Source organism: Eupeodes corollae, chromosome 2 (assembly GCF_945859685.1).
Source record: "Eupeodes corollae chromosome 2, idEupCoro1.1, whole genome shotgun sequence".
Taxonomy (NCBI): Eukaryota; Metazoa; Arthropoda; class Insecta; order Diptera; family Syrphidae; genus Eupeodes; species Eupeodes corollae.
In genome coordinates this window covers 148,149,386-148,169,325 of record NC_079148.1, presented here as the reverse complement: position 1 = coordinate 148,169,325, position 19,940 = coordinate 148,149,386, and the positions used below count along the sequence as shown (strand labels likewise).

Sequence of the window (19,940 nt, the reverse complement as noted above, 5' to 3'; positions counted from 1 at the left end):
ACGATTTGAACTGTATCTAGAAGATTAACATAATATGCAAAATAATAAGGCATTCGTAAAAAAAAATCGAACTTGATATTTTGATCAAATATGACATAACGATGGCAGAGAAGTTGGCAATTCCACATGTTTGTTCTCGTCCCTAAAGTCTAAGCCAATGATTGAGTTCAAACTTTAAAATTAAGGTTTTAAGCAGGTTCAGTTTTTTAATTACTGATACAAATGTTTGGCCAAAAATCTAAAATTTAAATTGTATTATAACGGTTAGATAGATTTTAATGAAATTATCACTGAGTTTTTTTAACTTGACTCCTATATTTGTTTGCTATTTCTCCAGTTAGTAAGCCCCCCAAAGAACCATTCTTGTGGCTTTAAATTTTTCGAAGGAGCTAAGATTTAAATTATTCTTTTTATGTTGTCTACATAACATTTGATGATGAAAAATGTCCAATATTGTATTTATAAATATATATTTTTCAAAATACGATATCTCAAAAACGGCTAAACATTTTTCATAAGTACTGAATAATTGCTTACCAAAAAAATTTCTTAAAACAACACCTATTTTTTTATTTAAAAACTTATCAAAAAATAATTTAAAAAAAAAACAAGGATATTATATATAGGGGCCTCTAAAGATCAGCATTGTTTGAAACTAATGCATTTCAGAACCGCTGTTCCTTGTTTTAGAAAACTCTTCAAATTTATGTGTAGGTAAGGTATATGTGTCAGAGGGTACATGTTTTTTGAAAACAGTAGTGTTTCAAGTTTCAGAACTTATTAGTGAGTCATGTTTTTACAGTTTTGCGGAAACCTAATTAAAAAAGTACTTAAACGCCCCTCAAGGAGTTTATTATGTATTATATAAACTTGAGCTGATATGGAAATTATGCCGTAAAAATCGAATTTGAGACATCAAAACCTTTTAAAAAAGTATTTTTTTTAGTTTTGAAACAAATGTGGTAAGCAGTGCTATATTTTCCTCTACAGATTAACTATTTTTAATAATACAGTCAAAGTCGATTATAATGACTTCGGTTATACCTAAGAAAGTATCGGTTATTGCGAACTATTTTTTAAGTCTCTCTGTATGACGAATAATTTGAAAATATGAAATTTTGTATAACGAATTAAAAAATATCGGAATTTCAACTTTTGTACAGTTAAAATTACAAATTGTGACGATATCCCTTATGCATTACTTATTTTCGCAAACTTCGCATTTTGTCCTTAAAAACAAAGCTAATAGTCGCTGAAGCTCAAATCTATGATCTCTATCTTCAATATTTAATTGCAGTTTGAGGTACGAAAAATGTTTAAAACAAACATTCACAAGTTCTTAGATTTGTTCTCTTTTACATGGATCTTAAAAAATCTCTATACCATTTACGCTAAAACGTTTTTAAATGAAAAAAAAAATCACACGAATTAAAAGCTATCACATCCAGTTTTTGAAAAGGTACCTATATAATGTTGAAACGGATATTTTTGAAATGTATGCACTAAGTTCTAAAATCGAACTTTAGATTTAAAAATCAGTACGGAAATTAATTCCAAAATGTATTTTTACAAAACCATGAAAGTATTAAACTCGTAGTTTCCCAAAACTATGTAGGTATAGACTCAAATGGGAACTTGTCGCTATGTAATTCGAAATTTAAAATTTTAACTTCATTTAGAAAACTAAGTTTTGTATTTTTGAAAAACACCGCATTTGGTTTTCCTTAAGATTTTTAAAACCTGTTGTTGTACATAAATAAATAAATATTTTGCTAAAATACAAAATATTGTTTCTTTGGGGCGACTTTCCATTACCGCAGCACGAATTTCCTTCTGATTTTTTTTGTACAGTAAGGTAGGGGTCTCAATAGAACATGTTTTAAATATTAGGGCGAGGAAACAACTTTAAGTCATAAAAAAAAATATTTTCTTTTTCGGACTTAACCCTACTTTTTTTGTATTGCATTTTTTGAACCTAAAACAAGTTTTTTTTAATTGATAGCACGGCGTACTAACAGCTGCAACCCCCCTGCTTGGGGTCACTATAGGATTTGGGGTGGGTGCGAGTTTGGGTATATCCAAAGTACTTTTCCATTTGAGCACTAAAATAAAAGAAATTACCAAAAAAACAAACCAGTATGGCAACACTGAACAAAAAAAAGGGAAGAAATGTCAAAATCAACCATTTTTGAGTGTTTTGTATGGAAAAAAGTGAACTTTAAAAATTAATTAAAAATAGAAATAAATGCTTCCTCGCTCTAAAATTGCTATAGTTATTATTTATTTGCACATATCTATCGAATAAAAAAAACCGCGAGTCGAAATTCGTGCTGCGGTAATGGAAAGCCGTTTCTTTTTTAATAAGGAACACAAAAATAAAAACTGATCTCGACGAAACACCTGATAGTACTAGCTTTCCAGTCCCATTCAGTTCGTTATAATCGGGTTAAACTGTATAAAATATGTAGACTAATAAGCAGAAAATCATAGATATCTACCAACATAAAATTATTTTCAATTGATTTATACCTAATATCAGTAAGACTAATTATGACTCACTACGTAAGTACCACCTCAAATTGATAATCCACCTCCACCCTGTGTGACAAATTATCAATAAACACTAAACAATATAAAACCAACAACAACAACAAAACTTATCAATCGAAACCCAAAAACACAATTTTTGACGCCTTGCCCAATGCCAACCAACGCAATTCTTCTCTATCTTCAGTCTTCACAGTTCAACCGGTTAATCGTAAGAAGGGAAAATAGCTGAATAGCTGACTTACAAACACAAAAGAACAAAGTATATAAACAACTGTCAGAATCATACCCAAGTAAATATGAAAAAATACCAACCCTCTCACAATTTTATATAACAAATAAGAGTACCCCACTCTCTGCATTCTCTTTGACAATTTGCTGAATAGCTGACAACACATTTTTCCAATAATATACGATTCACCAAACGGTAGATACACAAAACATTCAGTCGCACTTAAATCTTCTGTCTTCTCGCTGTTGCCTTCCCTCAGGTCTTTGCTCAGCTCAGCTAAGGTGGCATAACACAATTCAGTTTTTGTGTTCCTTAAAATAGTACACACGTAGATACATACAAAAATATACACACTATACAGATACGGACAATATTAAATAACATCCCTTTTTGAAGTGTGTGCCTGTGCCCTGTGCTCCCGTTCACGTTCAAAATGCAGTTAAACAACATCGACATGGATATGGAGAAACGAAGAATGATACTTCGGGCTTTTCAGAGTGGCGTGCCTCATACACAGGCAAAGGAAAATATTGAAAAGAGATTTGGCGATTGCGTTGGCTTTGGTGTGCGAACTTGCGAACGATGGTATAGAAAATTTAAACATGCAGATTTTGATTTAACAACAAAACCCAGGGATAAGTTAAAAAAAGATTACTCCTATTCGACGAGGAGAAAAACTAAAAAATCATCCTCGAAAACAGTTAAAAAAGTTAATGAAATAAAATTTTATAATCAGCAACAGAATTTACCATTACCAAAATTACCATTAGCATCAGCCAAAGCCGCAGCAGAAACAGCAATAGCCGCGGCCACGAAAGCCAGCGCGATGAATGATCAAACAAATGCAAATGTTCAAAAACTAATGAGATCGAAACGTGAGCTCACTATTAAAAAAATACCTGCAAATAGTGGTGCGGCATCAGGGAGAAAAGGGCCATTAGAATCAACGAATAATAATAATAACTCAATAACATCAACACCAACTTTAAGGCCAATGCCCCATCTAACGCCAGTCAAAAGTTCGACTGAAATAACGAATGCAATACCAAGTGAAATGCCCAAATTAAGGCCACGCAGACCACGATCAAAAGGTATAGAAATTAACATTCCGGTAAATTCGGCCAAAAGGATGAGTGCACAAACTTTGACCGAGAGTCATAGCATTGGAGAAGGCCGCAAGCTACCCACTAGGACGTCGGAAACATCCCGAAGCACTGCCAATAGATTCAAGGAAGTAACCGTTCAATTTCAGAACCTTAATCCAGATGTTGCCAAGAATACAGTTCGCAAAAACACCACTAAATCCCCCGCTTCAAAGCGTCAGTCATCTATTTACCTGAAATCTCAAACTCAAAATACGAGTCCAATGCTAAAAATCACAAATGTGGCTCATATAGAAAGCATGAGTCCAGAAAAGAACAAGTCCTCTTCTGAACAAGCTACGACACCAACAAGCAAGCGCGACTCGCTTACGCATCCTCAGACATCGCCCCTGAATAACCAGAAAGGAATCATCTATCTTAATCCTCAGGAAATATTTCCAAAAAGTTTTGGTGGCTTCGAGAGTTCACTAAAACGACCGAGTCCATATTCCAGACCCGCTCAACAAACAACAACACAACACATAACTTCTCCAACAGTGCAACAGCAGCGTGTAAGCTTACCACCTCCAGCTGCAGCAGTAGAAATACAAGATTCTCCCATACACTTTGACAGCGACGACAGTGGCGAGGATGTACTTTTTCCTGAAAATATTAATTTGCCCGCACCGAAAACCAAAGCAGATTCTACGTACATCACGTATTTTGATATGGAAAGTTGTCAGCCCATACAATTGAACCCGGAGGAACCGGTAAGTTGGAATAACCTTCAATTCAATTCAAATCATCAAAGTAAATAATGTATTTTAATTTCATGTTTCGTCCCTTTCAAGGTTTTGACACAGCCTGCAATTCCAGTGATAGAAATTGACTAGAAGTAAAGTGCAAAAGGTCGAACAAAAGGAGAGTAAAGAGTGTTTCGTAATTCTTTTCCAATATTTTGTTTTATTTTTATTTTAAATAAAAAATGTGTATGTATACAATTTGTTGTTGTGACATTGGATTTATTTTCTTTATGAATATTTTAACACTGATTTAATAAATCAAAAAATGTATAAAGCTGAATTGTTTAAAAATAAACATTATTTTATAATCATAAAAATTCAAACAATGATTATTGAATTACGGTTGTTGGTAAATTATAAAAAATAAGTTAATAATTTCAACTTGTCGAGATTGATGAACTAGTCTTATGCTTTTCGGCTTCTCCCTCTGCTTCGAGAACGGCTGCAAAAATTTTACTCTTAACTATACGTTGAAAAACTTGCGGCATTTGACTTGTTGATGCATACATTGCGTCAAAAAACATTTTCAAACTATTGTCAAGGGTTCCGTTGTTGTTCATAGCGTCAGGCAGGAGAATATCTTCATAACTTTCTATGCCTGATCCTGAACCAGATTCTGAGCAAGCAGAATTAAGTGTTGGAGTTTGTTGTGGTTGGACTGTTGATGCATTTGTTTCGTGCTGATTTAAATTTGTAGAATTAGTATCTTCAATAGTGTCATTCCAATATTGGATTGTTGTAAATTCTCCATTTGTTGTTGTTTCGTTTATATTTGTTGCATTTGAGGATTGAACTTCATCTCCACCGACGACGACTTCATTTTCTTCTTCTTTAATTTGGACACTTTCGGAATTGGTTACAGATGATGTGGATTTGTCTGTGGAGGTTTGGATGGGAAGGGGGACGGGAACGGTAATAGGAGACGGCGAAGGAGGTTGATCTTTGTCTTTTACTAAATATTGATCGATAAATTTCATACGTTTAAACAGTTCAAAATTTGCCTTATGCTTATTGGTTTCAGGGTCTTCCCGAAAGTCAAGGTAAGCTTCGTATATTCTTTTCCACAACAATTTTGCCACCAGACCTTAAACAAAAATTTAAAACTATTAATTTGTAAAGAATTTAAAATAATGGGTTTAAATAGTGGAAAATTCTTTTGCAAAAGTTTCAAAAAGATAAAAACATTAACATTATTAATTGTATTAATACAATATTTTTCTATAAAGCACAACTATGCAGTGAATATGTCAAAAAATTACTAAAAGGGGGAAATCTATTACATTCAGCTGTCATTTTAAAATTAGCTATTTGCCATATATTAAGAAAAAACAAAATTTAAGCTAATGAAACAATCACTATTATTTTTGGGATGTATTTTCTCCAAAAATCTATAGTTTTGTTTTTAAATTTTCCAATTCCGAGTTTTGAGAGTCGGAATAACTAAATTCAATTCATTTAAATAATTTTCAAAGAGGGAAAACTATTTTTATTCTTTTTAAACTTCATTCGTTTTATTATGACTTTGTAAATACATTTTTGTTGCCATTTAATAAAACTAAAACACCTTGTTTTATACGGAAACAGAAGATTTACACAACTGAATACACATTAGGGTGGGTTAAATATTGTTTTTTAAAAAGGTTCAGCGATAAAAAAGGTGTTAAATGGTATGACGGAATGTTCATTATATTTTTTTACGGATTTTGGTAATATTTTTAAAAAAGCCGACTTTTGTCCTTAAGTTACACATGCTATGCTTATTTAAATCAGATATCATAGTAAATACGTTTAAGTTATTAAATATTAATTAGAAGTGATAATAGAACGTTCTGGTTAAAACTTTCCAGTCTTGGCACTTAAATTATTTCGACTATGTTATTAAGTTATTTAAACTAAAAGTAACGTCTTTCTTGTCTCACTTAGGCTTATTAAAGGGCAGTGAAAGCTGTGGCTGAATCTTCAATTATTTTATAAGATAAAACAAATGAGAACGATTCATCAAAAACCTGGTAGAGGGAAAAAAAGTTCTGCCGAAATTCTATGGCAAATTGGATGCTGCTACCAACTAAACGTTAAAACTACATTATTACAAAATAAAACAAGTTAAGAAAATATATTTAAAAACATATGTCTAGCTTAGTTTTAAAATGTATCTATTTAACAAATGATAGAAAATAAAATTATACTTTAGTTAAGTTCAAAGCAGTAGTATTGATTTCTTAGCTAACATAGACGAATTTTATTATTTTGTATTTCAATAGCGTAGACCGCTATATACAGAAAAAAAAAACTTTGAAAATACTCAAATATAGGAAATTCGAGCTCCACAATTTTTGTTACAACATTTTTCATATTCGTGAATGAAGCGACATTTTTAACTAAAATATTCTGTTTTTTTTAAGCGATAGAGTTTTATAGTTAAAATTTTGTAGAGAATTAAATTTGATACAATGAAAAAGTAATTTATTTACTTCAAAGACTAAAAATACAAAACAATCCATCGAGTACAGTATTCGATATTATCCATAATTTCAACTTCGCTAGAATTTGTGTCTTTGTTCTTATTCGAAGTAATATTACAGATTAGTTGGTTAGTCCGAGTTGTGTTTCTGCTTCTAAAAAAGCATTTGTCTTATACCACTATTCTGTCCCATACAAAACGTTCAAAACTCATTGATTTTTTAAAATTTATTTAATATGAAAGTTGAAAGAGTATAATAAAACTTCTCTCCTGTCAAAAGCAATTTCTTTAAAAATACAATTTAGTTCTCAAATGAGTATTAATAAACCTAATAAAAGTACCTTAGTTTTACTGAAATAAGTATAAGTATTAACAATATTTTTTTCAGGATTTTACTTTTTGACATCTGTCACTTGACTTATGCTTAGCTTAAATAAATAAATAAATTAGGTGGCGCAACAGTCCGTTGAGAACTAGGGCCTAGTGACTAAAAACTCTCAACCATTTCTATGTGCGAGTAATGTTGTCAGGAATGGAGGGGACCTACAGTTTATATGACGAATCCGAAAGGCTAATTTGAAAAAGCACTTTTTCATGACAAGAGTTACTCTTGGAGAATTTGTCAATTCCTTGCAACAGGCTGTACCCGTGAAAAGACTTTAGATGGCATAGGCAGGGATCTCATTTAGGCATAGGCAAGACCTCTGGCATGATAGTCCAACGCACTTACCTACTACTCTTATGTTAAGCTTGGTTTGCCATTATATAGTTAACAGACTTACTGCTAAATAATATTCGAGAATCGTGCACATTCATTTCCAACATAATAGCTAAAAGTGGCCGAAAGCAAGCTTTGGCGGCCACACTCGACATAATTTTTTACCATCATAGCAAAAACTTTTTGTTATAATAAAGCTGAATTCTTGGCCATAACATTAAATTATATATGTATGTATGTTATATTTCAACTTGAAAACCACATGTCTAACAAAAGCACCATTTACTACCATGATTTTAATTTTTATATAAAACTAAAGGCTATAATTGTTATACACATAGTTAAGAAATATGTCATCACTGCGCTGGTAAAAAAATTGTTCATAAATGTATGACCCACCCTAATGTACATGCATTACAAACCACGTGTTTTAATATAAACATAATGTTATCGGTTCACACATTTTTTTTCTAAATTTAATAAAAAATGATACACCCTGTTTTTTACCCAAAGGACACAATAAATCCTCTATAACTATAATAGGTATGTACATAGTCTGTAGTCTCTAGTCTGTACATAGTTAAAAAATCTCAGAAAAAATGTTTGCATGTATATAATATATGTATTGTATAAATCTGTACCTTGATTACCTTTCTTCATTCCACACTGTGCAGCTACTTGACTCCATAAACCATTCCTCGGCTTAAAGTGACTTTTCCTTGGGTCGTATAAAGATTTCTCCGCTCTAACCGCCGCAATCAGATCACATTTTTGTTTTAAACTAACCGCTTTACTTGTTTTCGGCATAATTAATTAATAAAGTTATAACTTTTAACAAACACTACTTAAAAATAATATCAAAACAAAAGTTATTTACAATTTTTTATTTGTTTCTCAAAAAATAACGATTCGAGTCGAGTAAAGTAAACAGTTATAGTTGTCAGTTGAGCGAGAGCAACAGCCGGAGCTGCAGATGGTGAGAAGTGAGATACTGAACTTAAGCTGGATATCCCTGTGTGATAAAGAAGAGCGGAATTTAAGGTTGTATTATGTTCTCTCAATTTCAACTTTGTTTAATGTGTGGTTGCCTTAAGGTTGCCATGTAGATTTTTGAAATTTTACAGAAAATCATAGTTCCCCTTTTGACATGAGAAGTTTTTTGGATGAATGAAGCTCTTACTCTATATCTTTTTAACTATCAAGTGAAAGCAAGAGAAAAGAATGAAACGTCGAATTGAAGCTCTCAAAAAGAGGCCATTGTAAACATTGTCTGAATAGCTTCTTATCTTGAAGTTGCATTATTTGTAATGACATTTAGTTACGCCTAACTTTTAGATCAAAATTTTTCTCTGACATCTCATATGTCAAATTTTGTAGGTACATTAAATTGAAATCAGGATACCTCCCTGAATTCTTGATAGTGAATTAATTGTGGTGGAAAGTCGAGTATAAAAAAGTATAAAGGTACTCCTAGAATATTAATGAAAAGGGCGACGAAGCAAAGAAAAAGAAACTACCTGTCGCACATAATGGAGAGCAATACAATACAATCTCTTTTGCTCATGAAGTCCTGAGTAATGACTAATGAGTATAACAATTGACACTGAGTAATGAGTTTGTGATCAAGTTTCTCTTGCTTTTGCTTAATTCTCTGAAATCAGGGCTGTTGATGTACTATTCTTTGATATCCAATGAACCTGTTTTCTATGTGTGTCTATAATTAAATCGTTTTATTTTTATATTATAATATTAAAACAAAAGATGTAAAATGTGCGTAAGAGAAAAGAAAATTAAAATTTATTAATGATCACAATATTATTTTGTTCGCAAAATCGGAAATTAATTAGATTGAAGTGTATAAAAAGACACCAGTTGTTCTACATTGAGTGCATTTAAGTTACGGATATAAATAGAGGTTTAAAAGTTAAGACTTTTATTTTACAGTAGAACGTCAAGAATATTGTTTCCAAAAATATAATATGGATGGGAAAACCTTTACGGTACTCCGTTTCTAAATTTAAATATTAAAGGTATTAAGAAATTATCCTTTATTTGCTAATACTGAAAACACTTCAAAAGTGTTTATTTCAATACTGAACTTTTAAATTAGCAGGACCCATATTTTCTGGCACATGAACAAAAAAAAATACTATTTTAAAGGATTAATTGGTTTTGAATTCAAACATCACCATAAAAATTGTCCATCATATCAAGTTTTCAAAATATAATACTTTAAAATTGCTAAAGACAACAAAAACAAGGGTTTTTAAGGCTAAGTTAAAGCACAATTTATCCGCCTTAACAAAAAAATGTATAGTGATTTTGCAAACCACAAATTTAGATACAATTATTTTAGCATCTTACTTATGTTCTGAAAATTGTTATTAGGTTTATTTTGACTCTTAATGAAGTTTTGAGCAATCTTTCAATTTTATCTTTGGTCCGTTCTTATTACTTGAAAAACTTTTCTACCGTCACTGTGATTCGAACTTTGAACAAGTCGTTTACGGAGCCGATGTTCTATGCATCATGACACCTTTGCTTTCAAAGTTTTCAAAAATACGTGTTGAACCTAATTTTTACTAATGATTTCGAATCTAAACTTTGATTTTAATTATACACTTTGTTTATTATCATATTTTAAATATATTATTCAAAAGATAGAATCAACACCATCAAAGCTGATTAACTTTAATTTTGAATCATATCTTGAAAAATTTATTTTTTATAGAAGTACGGTGGATTATAAAATAAATAAATAAGTTATTTGCTGCAACAGTCCATGAAGAACCAGGACCTAGTGACTTACAACTCCCAACCATTCCTGTGTGCGAGTAATGTTGTCAGAGATGGAAGGGCCCTTCAGTTTATATGCCGGATCGGAACGACTAATTTCAGAAAGCACTTTTCATGACAAGAATTACCCTGGGAGGATTTGTCAATTCTTGATTATTAAGAATTATGTAACGATTTTTAGGTAATTTTTTGACTTTATAAGTGCTTAATTTAGCCAAAAAATGGATGTATGGCATAAATCCTAAGTACTTCTAAGTCTTGCGAATAAAAAAAAAATAGTTTTGGATAAATAAAATCTTTTTTTAACCTACACATGTTTTTAGCTTCAACTGCTATTTCCCTGAATGCAAACTTCAAAAAATATATAAGGTGTCTAGAAAAATTCTGATACTACTTAATTTATTATTATTATGATTATGACCGAGTTTATGTGATTGCGAATTCAAAAATGATTTTTAGTGCTCAAAATAAAACATTTATTGGATTTTTACCACATTTTACTTTTACTCATCAAAACTCTTAAAGCTTCCATTTACAAAAATTTGCAATATAATCAACAGTTCAAAATACAAGAGATATCCCAGAACTATTAAAATCTCCATTAATTTTCTGAAGCCAACAATTCAATCAGGTGCATGTCTCGTAATTTAAGAAGACAGTAGCCAAGTCGAAATATTAGAATATATGTTTTTTCCTAAAATTAAATTTCTTATATTCATCATCATGTGTCCCTCTCTTTACTGTATATTTAAAATAAGCATATACAGAATTGTTTACTACTATGTTGCATTGAATGTTAACATTTTTTTTGAAACGACAGCCCTGCTTTTCCATTTTTTGCAAATCCGAAATTTAATTATTTAATTTATGTGTAGTGACTTCTGAGAGAAGATTAAGAGAAAATCGTTCACTGCAAAAGACGAAAATTGTTACAAAATGTTGGTCTCAAGCAGTTAAGCCACAGTACCACTTAAATCAAGTCATCCCGCTCAGTTACACTAAAAATTTTCAATTCTACAAACGGCTGTTCATCCAACCTAAAATTAAAAAATAGTGTTCTCGTTCTCGGTAATAATCAGAAAAGAGGTAAGTTAAGTAAAAGTAGGTTCTTCTTGTTGCATATGTGGAGAGAATGTTTGGTGAAAGAAGCCTCATTTCTGTTTGTGTTTTGCAACAGTGCTACCACTTGTTAAAATTTACAAATCGAAATTTTAGCACCGCATAGTTTGTTGCAGGCTGATCTTGTAAATGTTTTAAGAAATTACATTTCAAAGGCAGATTAGATTGTTCTTTTTGCAAATGGGGAACCAATGTTTCATGAAAAAAGCCTCATTTCTGATTGTGCTCTGTAACAGTGCTACCACTTTTCCGCAAATTTTAATGTATTCTGATCTTGGAAATGTTTAAAAAGTTGCATTTCAAAGACGGATGCAAATCATACAGAATGGTGTGATATTGAAAAAAATAAAATATATAGAGTAAGTGCGGCAAATATGGCACACCCTTAACTTTTTTTTAATAAATCCATAAATTCAAGTCTAATTCTTTATTTTTTTAAACATTCTAAAAAAAACATTTTTAATTTAGTTTTTAAAACTTTAACTAAAAAAGAAACAACAAAAAGATTAAAACAACAACTTAGATTAGCTTCAAAAATCATATTACAAAAAATTGCGGCAAATATTGCCCACCAGGTGTTTAATATGGCCCAGGGTGGGCTATATACATACATATATAGATTAAATAATTTTTTAAAACCATGATATCACACATGTTAAGAATATACTAAACACAATTTAATTCAAAAAAAAGAGACCAATTTAACTCAAAATGTATGTTAAAACATTTATAAAGGGGTTTACCAAAAAATTACAACCAAAGTAAAAAAACAAAGTGCCCCGTATTTCTTTCACAATCTTCGCTCCACATTCAGCACGGAAGACTGAGGCTAAACCGGTTTGAACGTGTTTGTAATGCAACATTTTTTTTTCGCTCTAGCCACTTAGCCCAAATTTGCCGCACTTACTCTACATAATTGATATGGACTGAATTCTTGAAAAACAAAAGCTTCCACAATTTATTCATCCACTATTGATGATGTCTCAAATGAATCAAATACAACTTAAAAACTTTGCCATACAATAAAATTATTGTTTGAAATTTTTCACAAACTTTAAAATTTATCTGAAAGTCAGGTTTTGAGCTTGGTTTAAGATTTTTGAAAACTGAGTTTTAAAGTATATCATAAAAAGTAAATTTTCAATAGCATACAATAAACATAAGTTTGCAACAAATTATTTCTATCAAAACAACAAAATAAATCATATAAAGTGGGAGCTTTGTGTTCTTTTCGTGAGTTAATTTTGTGTATGTATACTTTATTCGGCAAAATTTAAGAGAGCATTTTTCAGTTCAGCACAATTCCGAATTCCAATTGCATATCTATTTCTCATTTTTCATTGCACTTCTATATCAAAAGACAAAGTGCTCCCAGTTTTTAATTAATTTAAGTGAATTTTTTTGCTCAAAGTATTTAATAAAATTAATTAGGCACTTAGTTTAAAATTGATATTAAATGTTTTCTAGTAATGAATTATTAAAAGTGAGTGAAAAATATAACCAATAGGTGCTAAAATTGAGTGTTCATTCAGCGTTCAGCGCAGCGCATTGGATTTTTGAAAGAGAACTTTTTGGATTTTTTGAAATGCAAATCTATGTATAGTTATGTATATACTTGTATATGAAGTTTACACATATCAATAAATACATCTACAAATTCCTTGGTAAAGGTAAGATACCAAACTCAAGTGATTTTGGAATTACAGGGTGTATCAAAATTTAATAAGGTGGTTTAAAATAAAATTATAATTAATTCTACAAACATTGAAAGAGATCCGTTATTAGAATTTTAAAGTTTTGGCTGAACTTTTCATTACAACAGCACGAATTTCGACTCGCGGTTTGATAGATATTTGGAAATAAATAATAACTTAAGCAATTTTAGAGCGAGGAAACATTTATTTCTATTTTTAAAGTTCACTTTTTCACATACAAAACAAGCAAAATTTTGACATTTTATACATGTTTTTTGTTCATTGTTGCCATACTTGTTTTTTTTTCTTGGAGATTTCTTTGATTTTAGTGCTCAAAAGCAAAAAGTACTTTGCGTATACGCAAACTCGCACTCACCCTAAATCCTGTAGTGATCCCAAGCAGGGGGGTAACATTCCTAGTTGTTAGTACGCCGTGTTATCAATTCAAAAAAACTTTTTTTAGGCTCAAAACATGAGAGGTTAAGTCCGAAAAAGAAAATATTTTGTCTATCTTAAAGGTGATACCTCGCCTTAATATTTAAAACATATTCTATTGAGACCCCTATCTAAGTGTGATAAAAAATCAGAAGGAAATTAGTGCTGGAGTAATGAAAAATCGCCCCAAAGTTTTTTTTTTAAATTGTTAAAGTAAAATCTTGTGGTAAACTACGGGATTTATATAAATCTGAGTTTTTCCTTTATTTTATGAATTATTAGTCCGATTTTTCATCACTTTCACGTTTTACAAGTGATTTTATATACAAAAAATTTGTAATACTCTCATTTGTCAAGGCACTCATGCTAGTAGTGTTGAGAATGGGAGGAAATCAACAGCGCTAAAAGCACACCCTACATTTCATTCACCATTAGATTACTGCAGATTTTATAATAGATGTTCTTGGAGGATCTGTGAAATAACTTCCCGAACACATAACCCCCCAAATTGGGGCTATATGAATTATGAAATTAATCCCCAAACTTGAAAATGAAATAAATTAACAAAAACGGTGTAACATAAGTACCTGCAAAAAATTAAATACGTCCACAAAACGAAGTGAAATACGTCCCTAGTTAAGAATTGTCTTACCATTTTATTTCTTCTTGATTTAAATCCGGGGTGGGGGGTATTCCGACGGTTGGTCTTGATGTTATTTAACTTATTTCTTTATTCTTTTATATGAAAGAACTCTCCATTACCGTTTAATTTTTAGGGCGATATTTCATATTTTTTGGTGGGTTATTTCTTGGAGAGTTATATTTGAATGAGCGGTATAAAAACAACCAAATATTTGTTTGTATACAACAACATACAATATTAAAGCGATAGAAACGTTTATCGTTCGTGCGCAAAATAGACAGAACAAACTTTTGGTGTTTCCTTGGAAAAAGGACTTATTCGGCGGCCAATGGAAAACTGTTTCATTTTTGGAGGTGTAAAGTTAAATTTGTATTTAAATTTAATTTAGAATAATACCAAAAATCTCAAAACTTATCAGTTAAATAGACGGATTCAAACTTTATTGGTTCTGGTACAAGTCACTATATCAGTTATGTATTATAATTAGTAGTTAATTAATGGAAACAAAGTTTTCGAAAAAAAAATATTGTTTAAATTTGTAAAGTGAATAGCTTTTAAAAACAAAAAATCATTATGGAAATGTTTACACGTTAACAATGTTGTTTTATTTGTTTTTTTTTTTAGACTGAAATGTATCTTAACAAAAAAGAAGATAGTTCATCACTTAAATATGATGTTGATTTTTTGGAGACACTTGTCTACGAATGGATAAGGCGTTCAATACATTTTAAACACTTTCGTTTGTCAAATGCAATTCTAACATCAACTGCCCTTAAATTTAAATCTATTTTGAATTTGCAATCATTTTCTGCATCTAAAGAATGGTTGGAGAAATTTCGCGAAACCTATGATTTAAAAGATGCACATACAAGGCAACAAAGTATTGAAGGTTATAAATTCAACAAATCAATACTTCCAATGGATATTTTTAATGACTTACAACCCAAATGGGCATCTCTTGATCCAAAACTATGTTTGGATAAGGATCGAGTGCAGAATTCAATTGCGAATGAAAATGGCGTTAAAGTTTATGACATTGAGGAAGAGTTCGGTGATGTGGAAATAATAGATGTTAATCAGATAAAAAAAGATTGTAAAAAAGATCTTTGCACAAAAGAGGAGGAAACAAGAAAAGAAGAATGTATAGAAGATATTCAGGCAAAAGAAAACTCTTCTATGTACGATGAAAACAATACAGATTTTCTTGATATTGAAGATGAGCTTCCGGTGTGTACTATCTTTGGTCGAAAAACTGTACAGAATGTAGCCAATATAATATCATCCAATCAAAATTCTAAAGAGGAAACATTTCAACCAATGATTGTATGTACCGATCCTAAAAACCCGAGTCTGAATGTGATACATAAGGGCACAACGACATTGCAGGACCAAACCCAACTTAAATCTCCAAATATACCTGAAGTAGAAAAAATTAAGGATTTAATAAGTGGAAAAACAATAGAAAACGACTCGAATTCTTTAAATCAAACTGAGTATATAGACCAATATTTAAGAGAAATTGTTAGTGTTCCAGAAAATGATAAAATCATTTACAAAGCACCTTCAAATCAACCTGCACCAGAAACAATTAACGATAAACCAATTTTTAAACCAATTTCCATGTTTAAAATAAGAAACAAAAAAGTAAAACCAAAGCAAATGTTTGAGTTGCCTTCAAATTCTTCACCTGGATCAATTGACAACCCAATTTCTATGAATTTAGCCATACACGAGTATGAGCAACTAACAAAACTGAATCGTAAGCGTAAAGTTAAAGAGAATTCAGTTGAATTACCAGAAACAATTAGTGATGATGACAAAAACCAACCTGTTGATCAGAAACCATCTCCCTCAGCAATAAAACAACCAACTATGGATGTAAACCATCCGCTAGTAGACTTTAAAACAAGCCTACAAACATCAGAAATTACAAATCAAATGCCCACAATCATCCAGACATGGAATCCAATATTTCCAGTAAATATAATAACATCTAATCATCTTCAAGAAACATCAACTTCACAATCCCAAACATCAGTAATTGGCCCAGGTGGAATAATTTATACCTTCCAAATGGCAGCACCAAATCAAAATCAACTCACTATGCCGTATATTACACCAATAACAACAAATATGCAAACATCACAATTCGGACAACCAACAACGTTGTCACCACTTTTATTGCAATTTAATTCACCAATTATAAGTTCAGATTTAATAAATTTAACCCAAAGTCCAACAATACCATCACAAACTTTCATACCATCCATTGATTTAACACAACAGCCAACTCAATTGACAAATCTTATGCAAGATCAATTCGTGCCAAATAATCAATCGATAAAAACGACCGATCAACAAATTTCCACATTATCTCAAACCCAATCAACTTTAGCAACATCAACAATGTTAACATCAACACTGCAATCGGCAACTTCTAACTCCTCTTTGACGTCAACTATAATACCAACAAAAGGTGTTTTAAACAATTTACCAACTAAGTCTAAATCGTTAAGTATAAAACGCATTCAAGTACCGGCAATCACTAAAACACAAACAGTTACATCAACAATTTCATCATTACCTACAGTTTCAATACCGACAGTTGAATCAATTCCATCAGCAGTTCAACATCCAGCTATGAGTCATTTACCGACAAAATCCATAACGTGTCCATCAAATTTTGCGTCAACTACATTTATGCCAAAAACCTCCAATCCCATTCAACTACCACTATCCACAATGTCTATAGCAGCTTTAAATTCAGTTCCTGCAAAACCCACAGAAACCTCAACGAATATTTTGCCAGTAAAATTGCGTTCAACAACTATAACACGTATTCAAGTACCTGCATCTACAAAACCACCAACAATTACAACATCATCAATTTCAAAATCATCTCTCACAGAAGCCACAGGAACGGGATGTTTGAATTTTACTCCTGTGAAAATTACACCAACGATTTCACAAAGCACTCAAGTACCAATATCTTCAAAACTAACACCAACACCGCGCATTCAAACACCGGCAGCTTCAACATCACCACGCATTCAAACACCACCGGTACTTTCAACATCAACAGCAAAACCATCAATAAATTCAGTCCAAAAAACTCCCACACATGTCTCAAATTTAACTCAAATTTCAAAACCAACAACCCAAATGCAAGTTACTATCACAAAGCAATTAAAACCTCAAATCTCAGATGCGGCTAGTGCCACTGCTAAAAAAGGAACTAAATTTGCTCGGAGGGCACCTCTCAAAAATCAGGAAGAAGTCTCTAAGTGTATAAAACTGATAGAAGATTTTGCAATGATGAATGAAAATTTTCGATTGATAGGATTTTTGGAAAGGCTTGAAAAGCATATTTCTAATAATAAATAAATAAACAAAACTTTAATATTTTGTTAAGTTAGCTAAGTAAATAAATTATATATTATATTGAAATTGACTTGAGCTTATAATAATTTGTAGGATATCGACAGTAAATTTTTGTATTAATATCTTATAGAATTTGAAATTTCAGAAATCTAATTTTTGTCTATGTGGGTAAGTGGTTTTGATTCTTTAAAAATTGTAGGTTATTTTGTAGACTTAAATACCTACAAACAAATTGCATACATATTTTTTGTTTGCATTCGACAGCACTGGTTACCATAATACTGATTTTATTTTACATGCACACAAGTCACATTTTTTGAGTTCCATTGCAATTCAGCAACTTAAAATACTCAATATAAACGATATATCTATAAAGAAACACCAGCTCTCTTTTTTTCTTTGCATTTGGTGCTCTTTATCTTCAAGAGCAGGGAAGGTAGTAGAGAAAGATAACAGCAAAGAAGCGGCAAAGCAGTGCTGTGGTTTTAACAAATCATGCTGATTACAGAGTACAGGTAAGTGAGTTGTGGAAAGACCGTGCAACCATTTGTCACAAACTAGAAATTGAAATTTCATTCCAAATTCAAAACTTGGGTGAAAGATTAATGACAGAGGTAAAAGTTAAATAAAAGTGGTGAAATTGAAAGAGTATTAAACATCATTTTCGCCAACTTAATCGATAACCCTAATTCCGATCGCTGTATTATTCATAATTGAATGATATTCTTTCATTTTATTGGACTTTATTTCAAAACGAGGTAAGTATCAGAATTCATTAGTTTCATATGTCACAAAGTCCAACATCATAAATCTGTCAAGAATTTACCACGAAAAACCTTATTTTTGTATCTTTTACAGCTGTCACCTGATTGATATCCTCTTCCAATAGCTTAAGTAACATTTAGCAATTTTCTATCACATGAAAATTTGCCGTTTTTGGTAAAATTCGCTAACAGTTGCCCACATTTGTTTACACGGTTGGAAGTCTTTAAAAACAAAAAATTGGTAGACTCATGGAAAGACAATTTTCTTGACAGATGACAGAGAATATGAATATTTAATTATGAAATTGTTGTTATATAAATTAAGTGAAGGTGAATAGGTGAATGATCACCTCTAAATTTTGAGTGAAAAGCTCCATCGAAATGTTCGGCTGTTGAGAGCGAATAGGTGCAATTTTATCCAAATTGAATATATTTTTAGAATATTTATGATACATGAAACAAAGTTACTAAACTTTTTTGAGACACTGCCTACCACAAAAAAAGTCAAAGTCTTTAAACGCCACTATAACTAAGATATCTTCAAGTGGTTTCGAAAAATGTTGGGAAAAATTGCAAATTATTAAGTAAAATACAAGAAATCATCTTATCACCATTTTACTTTGGTTACCACTTTAAGACTTATTTTTATATAGCCATCCAAATACATAAGTTAAATGGTTGACATTTGAGCAGATATAAGATCTAGAGATTAACTCTAAAACGTAATTTTGCAAACCATGACAGAATTACATTCAAGGTTTTCCAAAATTTCCCAAATAGAGTATAGAAAATAAGACTCATAGTCATAACTAATGAACATTTCTAGAAACTAAGTAGGATTCTAAAATGATATAAATTGTATGTAAACGGTAAAGAATTGTAGTTTGAAAAACAATACAAACATTTGTTGTTAAGAACTTAGAAACTCAGTTTGTAATTGCTTTGAACATTTTCATAGAGGTATATTTGAAAAACCTAATGCAAAAGAAAAATGATTTGGTAATTTTTGTTTGAGTTTTGATTGTGGAAGCTTTTCAAGAATCTAGCAATACTCTTTTGGGAACTAGTCTTTTTGACAGTTGTCACTTGATTTATATTCAAATTGGTTTGCCATTTTATAGTGAACAGACTTTCCCCAAAACAACGTTTGCAAATCGTTGCTTGAAAAAGTTTTCGGATATTGGGCTTCTCAGCTGAAACTTATTCGAACCACCCACTCGTGCAGGCCACTTACTTTTAAAATATAATGGCAAACCATTACCTTT

At 31.2% G+C, this 19,940-nt stretch overlaps 3 protein-coding genes across 5 annotated transcripts; 2 read left to right on the top strand and 1 right to left on the bottom strand.

Moving 5' to 3' along the window:
• The first annotated feature begins 3,009 nt into the window (after positions 1 to 3,009).
• Positions 3,010 to 4,882, top strand: LOC129947412 (uncharacterized). The gene is made up of 2 exons (XM_056057953.1): positions 3,010 to 4,631; positions 4,713 to 4,882. The coding sequence occupies exons 1-2, from the start codon at positions 3,213 to 3,215 to the stop codon at positions 4,752 to 4,754; spliced, it is 1,461 nt and encodes a 486-aa protein (XP_055913928.1). The 5' UTR covers positions 3,010 to 3,212; the 3' UTR covers positions 4,755 to 4,882.
• A 94-nt stretch (positions 4,883 to 4,976) lies between these two features.
• LOC129947415 (uncharacterized) lies at positions 4,977 to 8,838 on the bottom strand. Of its 2 annotated transcripts, none has more exons than XM_056057956.1 (2): positions 8,485 to 8,838; positions 4,977 to 5,748 (listed from the first exon to the last, which is right to left on the bottom strand). In XM_056057956.1, the coding sequence occupies exons 1-2, from the start codon at positions 8,648 to 8,650 to the stop codon at positions 5,042 to 5,044; spliced, it is 873 nt and encodes a 290-aa protein (XP_055913931.1). In that variant the 5' UTR covers positions 8,651 to 8,838; the 3' UTR covers positions 4,977 to 5,041. The 2 variants fall into 2 exon arrangements, with proteins under 2 accessions (XP_055913931.1, XP_055913932.1); XM_056057957.1 differs by having other exon boundaries at positions 8,494 to 8,832.
• Positions 8,839 to 11,537: 2,699 nt separating this feature from the next.
• Positions 11,538 to 17,981, top strand: LOC129947411 (uncharacterized). 2 transcript variants are annotated; one of them, XM_056057951.1, is made up of 2 exons: positions 11,538 to 11,725; positions 15,155 to 17,981. In XM_056057951.1, the coding sequence occupies exon 2, from the start codon at positions 15,161 to 15,163 to the stop codon at positions 17,912 to 17,914; it is 2,754 nt and encodes a 917-aa protein (XP_055913926.1). In that variant the 5' UTR covers positions 11,538 to 11,725; positions 15,155 to 15,160; the 3' UTR covers positions 17,915 to 17,981. The 2 variants fall into 2 exon arrangements, with proteins under 2 accessions (XP_055913926.1, XP_055913927.1); XM_056057952.1 differs by lacking the exon at positions 11,538 to 11,725 and adding an exon at positions 13,139 to 13,428.
• Positions 17,982 to 19,940: the final 1,959 nt, after the last annotated feature.

Bases quoted from the DNA above. Each gene is read 5' to 3' on its own strand.
- LOC129947415 (XM_056057956.1), bottom strand. From the start codon at position 8,650: ATGCCGAAAACAAGTAAAGCGGTTAGTTTAAAACAAAAATGTGATCTG. The intron at 5,749-8,484 runs GTACAGATTTAT...TTTTTGTTTAAG, and splicing joins AATGAAGAAAGGTAATCAAG to GTCTGGTGGCAAAATTGTTG.
- LOC129947412 (XM_056057953.1), top strand. From the start codon at position 3,213: ATGCAGTTAAACAACATCGACATGGATATGGAGAAACGAAGAATGATA. The intron at 4,632-4,712 runs GTAAGTTGGAAT...GTCCCTTTCAAG, and splicing joins AATTGAACCCGGAGGAACCG to GTTTTGACACAGCCTGCAAT.
- LOC129947411 (XM_056057951.1), top strand. From the start codon at position 15,161: ATGTATCTTAACAAAAAAGAAGATAGTTCATCACTTAAATATGATGTT.